Source organism: Coregonus clupeaformis, chromosome 9 (assembly GCF_020615455.1).
Source record: "Coregonus clupeaformis isolate EN_2021a chromosome 9, ASM2061545v1, whole genome shotgun sequence".
NCBI lineage: Eukaryota > Metazoa > Chordata > Actinopteri > Salmoniformes > Salmonidae > Coregonus > Coregonus clupeaformis.
Window position 1 is genome coordinate 38,093,781 of NC_059200.1, and position 7,387 is coordinate 38,101,167.

Consider the following 7,387-nt stretch of genomic DNA (forward strand, 5'->3'; position numbering starts at 1 on the left):
TGTAAATGTAAAATGTAGTGCAGAAGGTGTCGTATGCTGAGGCAGTGAAGAAAGTAGAGGAGGATAGGTCAAGGGTGAGGGATCCTGAGAGGATCTCTGTGAGTAGTAGATCTGTGCCAGCACTTACGGATAGGCCAATGAGTGAAATATGCTTCAGTAAGGTTGGCTTCTTAGCGTTCATAGCAATGGTTATCAACTGTACCGCATAAATGGTACGTAAATCACAGAAAATAGATGTTGTGGTGGCAGCTGCAGAGAAGTATTTGGGTATGCGAGATTTGACTTCAGAAGAGTTACAGGGTGTGTTGAGTGGTGGTGTCCCATCCTCCCAGGCCAATGGCATTGTGCAGGAGTAGATAGGGTCAAAGTAGTGGAACAGGGTAGTGGGTTTTTAATGAGTGTAGGTAGAATTTATTTATTTATTAATTGTTCATTTTGTATTTTCCAGTAGTAGAAAAAATACTCAATTGTCATACTTGAGTAAAAGTAAAGATACCTTAATAGAAAATTACTCAAGTAAATGTGAAAGTCACCAAGTAAAATACTACTTGAGTAAAAGACTAAAAGTATCTGTTTTGAAATGTACTTAAGTACAGTGGTGGAAAAAGTACCCACATGCCATACTTGAGTAAAAGTAAAGATACCTTACTGGAAAATGACTCAAGTAAAAGTGAAAGTCACCCAATAGAATACTACTTGAGTAAAAGTCTTAAAGTACCTGATATTAAATAGCCGTAAGGTAAATGTACTTAAGTATCAAAAGTAAAAGTATGAAACGTAAGAGCCGTAAATCCAAAAAGCAAAACAGCCAGACCTTTTATTTGGTTTGAGCTTTTCTGAAAGGTAACAGTCTTACGGATACAAGAAGAGCTCAGATAAAAAAATTAAGTGGATTCTCAAATAGGCAACACTTCAAAATACATCTCTTACAGACAAAATAGAATTATGCCTTAATAATGAAGGAATATAGCCAGTAAACGTAAGCAGTTACAATCACAGTCACTTTGCTTTAGAAAAAACTTCCTATAATAGAACCCTATTTAAAAAATAAATAAATGTTGATGAGCTTATCAAAAGTACATGTACAGAACTGCACTGTAGGAATATGAGGACATCACCACTGATAGAACTGTATTAGAAATCATTGTGTCAGGTCATGCCTTTGTAACAAGGACGCCTATAACTTGTGAATTTTAAACACAAAGTAACAAAAAGCATTAGGTATCCGTGTCCTTGGGCTTGCTAGCGTTAAACTGTCATTACTTGAAGTTGAAGAATTTATGGTTCATCTTCAGTAAAAGCTGGTTTTCAACGTTTCTGGAATCCAGCCTTGCTCTCCTGGGGCTGAAAACAAGTCCTGCAATGCTGAACAGCCTTTCAGATGTAGCTGATGCAGGTAAGGGTGTGTTTAGCCTCAGACACAACTTACAGACTGCCGGGAAGGACTTGAGCAACTCCATATGATCAGCTGAACAGGCCAGGTATCCGTCCAGCTGTTTGGAGCTTTCTTGTGCTTGAGACGTCTTCATGGCAGAGAAGAAGTCCTCTTCATCTGATGAACTGGTGCCATCACCTAGCTGCAGCAAGGGTTCTTCCAGGTGGTCCTTGATGTAGTCCATTCCTGAAATACAAGGAAGATGACAATAGAAATCATGTCGTTATGAGCCTACATTAATCCATCACCATCCCCCATCTCTATAAACCAAGCAACAGGGCTAAGTAGGCTACCCATTGGACTGAACCACAAAGTCAGGATTGTAGTTTAAATGGGTGGTACTCAAATCTATGAAGTGTCAAAATGTACACTATACACAGTTGTTTATGAATAATAAAATACTGTTAATTAACCACGTTGTCTTACCCATTCTGATGGTGGCGTCATCCTTTGTCCACGTTGTTTTGAATTTGGGGAGAAGGATTGCAGCTGCGATCAGCTCAGGGTCGTGAAACATGTGGCTAAAGCGTTTCTTCAGTCCCAGTTGTAGCGCATCCACCAGAGGCTTACAGTACCTCAGGGACAACTTGAATCGGTCAAGTTTTGTGATCAGCAGGTTGATAGATGGAAGTAGCCACCCCATCTGGACATTGGTTTCAGCCTGCAGGATGTTGATGGCCTTTGTGACTGGGCTCATGGTGGCAGCATACTCTGTGAGGAAGGTGAGTTCAGCTGGATTGAACCTATGGAAAAAAATATATATAATAATAATAATACTGTTTCCTAACCCTATACAAAGGGGACCACTAACCATTTCACCTGATTTAACTACAGTAATCAATGGCTGGATGAGTAGTTGACTAAATGGATCAATGATAGTGTATGGCTACAACATGTGAAACAGTTATTAGTCCCCAAGCAAAGAGTCAGGAAACACTGCAACAGATTTAGAGAACATTCAAGAATTATTAAATTATGACAAAATAATACATAATCCTTACTTACATTGGAACTTCGAAGTCTGGGCAGAGAACTCTGACGGCCGCCTCTCCTTTGTCTTTGACGATCCTCAGGAGTCTTTCTACAGCCATGAACCAGGAGTTCCACTTTGTAGCATTCGGGGGCAGCAGCTGGAGGTCGCAAGCATCTTCAACCGTTTCGGCTGCAAGTGTGGATCTTCCGTATTTGTTCCAAAGTGCTTGGCACTTGCCAAATGTTGAACTGGACACTTTTTTGTTAGCCTCACTGGATGTTGCTTTCAGGGCATCGACTGTAGATGCTAAGTTGAGTAGGTGGCAAGCACAGCGCTGGCGCTTCGGCAGCTGGTAATCAAAACCATAATCCTCATTCAGGATCGTTGCCACATCAACAAACTCCACTTCTTCACTCTCCTCTTGTTCCTCTTCACCATCTTCCTGTCCTGGCTGAGCTGCTTCACCACCAGCCGTTGTCTGTTGTTGTTCTCACAATCTTACCCCGGATTTCAAACTCAGAATGGATGTCATTTAGGGCGCCTGCCAACACATCAAAGGTGTGCGATCCTCTCAACCGTTTACAGGCCAGGGCTGAAGAGCATCTGTTGAGACTGTCAGGGTCTATCCAGTGGGCTGTAACACCAATGAAGCTCCGTCTTCTTGCAGGCCAGCAGTCGGTGGTGATGTGGTCAACTCCTCTCATGGCCTCGGTCACCTTCTTCTTCATTTCCGTGGAGGCTTCATCAATCCTGGAGCGCAGTGTGGGCCTTGATATGATATTTGAGTTCGGCTGCAGATCCTGGACAAACTCTCTGAACGGTTCTTGTTCAACAACAGCGAATGGTTGGAACCCTTGGACCACATACTTCACCACAGCTTTGTCGATGGATTTTTGAGACACTTCAATAATGTGCTCTGCTTGATGTTGGAGGGAGTCTTAGGGGCATGTTTTCTCTTCAGTGTGTTTGCCATCAGTTCTCCATACTTCTTAATATGGTGTACATGCTTTCTCTGAAATAAGAAGAAAGGGAAAAGAGAAAGACAGTTACTTAGCAACATAACTACCATCACCAAATACTTAAGGTATAGGATCCTTAAAGCTATAAACAACATTAGTTAAGTGAGTGTTTGTGATCACCATTTAATATTACAATGAGAAAAAACTGTTAATTGATCTAGCTAGTAGGTTAGGTCAATAACTGAAGTCTACAGTAATTAGCTAGGTAAGAACAACTGTATCTTCTAACACAAGGAATAAAATGGCTAGCTAACACCTGAAAGCTAACATTAGTTAGCTAGCTAGCTTGACCAGGTGTTTAGAGAAAAGGTATTTGGCTAGACTAATGTTAGCTGACTAAAATGTGCCCAGATTCGGAAACGACTAGTTAGCTAGCTTGTTAAGAAGTTTAGTGTCAGGGCGTGTGTAGGTGTAGTGTAGGAAATCAAATGCAGGACGCCGACTGTAGGTTCCAAAATGCTGTATTTCTGGCCCAACACAGGCAACAGGACAACTAAGCCCAACAGCTAAATTACGCACAAGGCGAAAAGGCAAATGCGCACAAACAGGTGCGACAAACGAAGTGGTGCACGAACAAGTGCAACTATGCTCCAGCGCAGTGGAGAAACTATGCTCAACCGAGCAAACACAACACTGACGAAAAACAATCATACACAACACATGACAAACACAACGAGAAACTTATAGGACACTAATTACGTAAAACAGAAACAGGTGTGACACAAACAGACAAAAGCAAACGAACATGAAACATCTATCGGTGGCAGCTAGAATTCCGGAGACGACGAGCGCCGAAGCCTGCCCGAACAAGGAGGAGAGGCAGCCTCGGCCGAAACCGTGACAGTACCCCCCCCTTGACGCGCGGCTCCAGACGCGCGCCGACTCCGGCCTCGGGGACGGCCAGGGGACGGGCGCAGGGCGCGTCGGGACGCCTCCGATGGAACTCCGTCAGGAGCGACGGGTCCAACACGTCTCTCCTCGGCACCCAGCACCGCTCCTCCGGACCGTACCCTCCCACTCCACTAGATACTGGAGACCCCCCATCCGACGTCTCGAATCCAAGATGGATCTCACGGAGTACGCCGGTGCCCCCTCGATGTCCAACGGGGGCGGAGGAGTCTCCAAGATCTCATCTTCTTGGAGTGGGCCCGCTACCACCGGCCTGAGAAGGGACACATGGAACGAGGGGTTAATACACTTATACTCCACAGGAAGCTGTAATCTATAACAAACCTCGTTCAACCTCCTCAGGACTTTAAATGGCCCTACAAACCGCCGACCCAGTTTCCGACAGGGCAGGCGGAGGGGCAGGTTTCTGGTAGAGAGCCAGACTCGATCACCAGGTGCGTACACCGGTGCCTCACTGCGGTGGAGATCAGCGCTCGCCTTCTGACGTCGGAGGGCCCGCTGCAGGTGGACGTGTGCAGCGTTCCAAGTCTCCTCCGAGCGCCGCGCCCACTCATCCACCACAGGAGCCTCGATCTGGCTCTGCTGCCAGGGTGCCAGAACCGGCTGGTAACCTAACACACATTGAAATGGGGTTAGGTTCGTGGAGGAATGGCGTAGGGGAATTCTGGGCCATCTCGGCCCAGGGAACGTACCTGACCACTCCTCCGGCCGGTCCTGGCAGTATGTTCTGAGAAACCTACCCACATCCTGGTTTACGCGTTCCACCTGCCCATTGCTCTCCGGGTGGTAGCCCGAGGTGAGGCTCACCGAGACCCCCAACCGCTCCATAAACGCTCTCCAGACCCTGGAGGTGAATTGGGGACCCCGATCAGCCACAATGTCCTCGGGCACCCCGTAGTGCCGGAACACATGGGTAAACAGTGCCTCGGCAGTTTGCAGGGCCGTAGGAAGACCCGGCATGGGGAGCAAACGACAGGCCTTAGAGAACCGGTCCACAACGACCAGGATGGTAGTATTCCCTTGGGAGAGAGGAAGGTCAGTTATAAAATCCACCGAGAGGTGGGACCATGGTCGTTGTGGAACGGGCAGGGGCAGTAACTTACCCCTAGGCAGATGTCTAGGCGCCTTACACTGGGCGCACACCGAGCAGGAGGAAACATAAACCCTCACATCCCTGGCCAACGTGGGCCACCAATATTTGGCACTAAGACAGTGCACTGTCCGGCCGATACCCGGGTGTCCAGAGGAGGGTGACGTGTGAGCCCAATAGATCAATCGATCCCGACACTCGAGCGGAACATACTTCCGACCCTCCGGGCATTGTGGTGGACTAGGGTCGGTGCGTAATGCCCGCTCAAGCTCAGAATCGAGCTCCCACACCACCGGTGCCACTAGACACGACTCCGGCAGTATGGGAGTGGGCTCCACGAACCTCTCCTCCCCGTCATACAGCCGAGACAGCGCATCTGCCTTCCCGTTTTGTGACCCAGGGATGTAGGTGATCTTAAAAGAGAAACGGGTCAAAAACATACTCCATCTAGCCTGCCGAGGGTTCAGCCTCCTCGCTGCCCGGATGTACTCCAGGTTACGGTGGTCCGTCAAAATGAGGAAAGGGTGTTGAGCCCCCCTCAAGCCAGTGCCTCCACACCTTAAGGGCCTGTACCACAGCTAACAGCTCCCTGTCCCCTATGTCATAATTTCGCTCCGCCGGGCTGAGCTTCTTGGAATAGAAGGCACAGGGGCGGAGTTTAGGTGGCGCGCCTGACCGTTGTGAAAGCACGGCGCCAATACCGGCCTCAGACGCGTCCACCTCTACCTGAAATGGTAAAGAGGGATCCGGATGCGCCAGCACCGGGGCCGAGGTAAACAGGTCCTTCAGCCTCCCAAACGCCCTGTCCGCCTCGACTGACCACTGCAGACGCACCGGACCCCCCTTCAAGAGAGACGTGATGGGAGCTGCCACTTGCCCAAAACCCCGGATAAACCTCCGGTAGTAATTCGCAAACCCCAAAAACTGCTGCACCTCTTTCACAGTGGTTGGTGTTTGCCAATTACCACGACCGACGCCTCGGTCTACCTCCATCTTCACCCCTGACGCTGACAACTGATACCCCCAAAAAAGGAGATCGACTCCTGGAAAAACAGACACTTCTCTGCCTTCACATACAGGTCGTGCTCCACCAGCCTCCGCAACACTCTGCGCACCAGGGCCACATGCTCGACACGGGTAGGTGAGTACACGAGAATGTCATCTATGTACACAACGACTCCCAGTCCCTGCATGTCCCTGAAGATCTCATCCACAAATGATTGGAAAACCGATGGAGCATTCATCAACCCGTATGGCATGACTAGATACTCGTAATGGCCCGAGGTGGTACTAAAGGCTGTTTTCCATTCATCATCCTTCTTGATGCGCACCAAGTTGTACGCGCTCCTGAGATCTAATTTCGTGAAGAAACGCGCCCCATGCAACGACTCAGTCATGGTCGCAATCAGCGGGAGTGGATAACTATACTTCACCGTAATCTGATTGAGACCACGGTAATTCGATGCACGGACGCATACCACCATCCTTCTTCTTCACGAAAAAGAAACTCGAGGACGCGGGGGAAGTGGACGGCCGTATGTATCCTTGTCTCAGCGATTCGTCTATGTAAATCTCCATAGCTTTCTTCTCCTCCTGAGACAGAGGATACACATGACTCCGTGGGAGCGCAGCTCCTGCCTGAAGGTTTATCGCACAATCCCCCTGCCTATGGGGTGGCAACCGCGTCGCCCTCGCCTTACTAAACGCGATAGCCAAATCCCCATACTCAGGTGGAATGTGCAATGCGGGCACCTGGTTTGGACTCTCCACCGAGGTAGCCCCTCACGGAAACACCCAAACATCTACCCACACACTGAGCAGACCACTCCATCAGAGCCCTCTCCTGCCACGAAATCACTGGGTTATGGGTACTCAACCAGGGCATGCCCAGCACCACCGGATACGCAGGAGAGTCAATCAGGAACAGCTGAATCATCTCCTGATGATCCCCCTGCGCACAC

At 48.6% G+C, this 7,387-nt stretch overlaps 1 protein-coding gene across 1 annotated transcript; it reads right to left on the reverse strand.

Moving 5' to 3' along the window:
- Positions 1-813: 813 nt before the first annotated feature.
- LOC121537326 lies at positions 814-3,412 on the reverse strand. The gene is made up of 3 exons (XM_041844981.1): positions 2,441-3,412; positions 1,862-2,178; positions 814-1,621 (listed from the first exon to the last, which is right to left on the reverse strand). Exons 1-3 carry the CDS (start codon positions 2,524-2,526, stop codon positions 1,260-1,262), a joined length of 765 nt encoding a protein of 254 aa, XP_041700915.1. The 5' UTR covers positions 2,527-3,412; the 3' UTR covers positions 814-1,259.
- Positions 3,413-7,387: the final 3,975 nt, after the last annotated feature.

Coding starts and splice junctions, on each gene's coding strand:
- LOC121537326 (XM_041844981.1), bottom strand. CDS start 2,526: ATGGCTGTAGAAAGACTCCTGAGGATCGTCAAAGACAAAGGAGAGGCG. Junction 2,179..2,440: donor CCAGACTTCGAAGTTCCAAT/GTAAGTAAGGAT, acceptor TTTTTTCCATAG/GTTCAATCCAGCTGAACTCA. Junction 1,622..1,861: donor TGACGCCACCATCAGAATGG/GTAAGACAACGT, acceptor CTTGTATTTCAG/GAATGGACTACATCAAGGAC.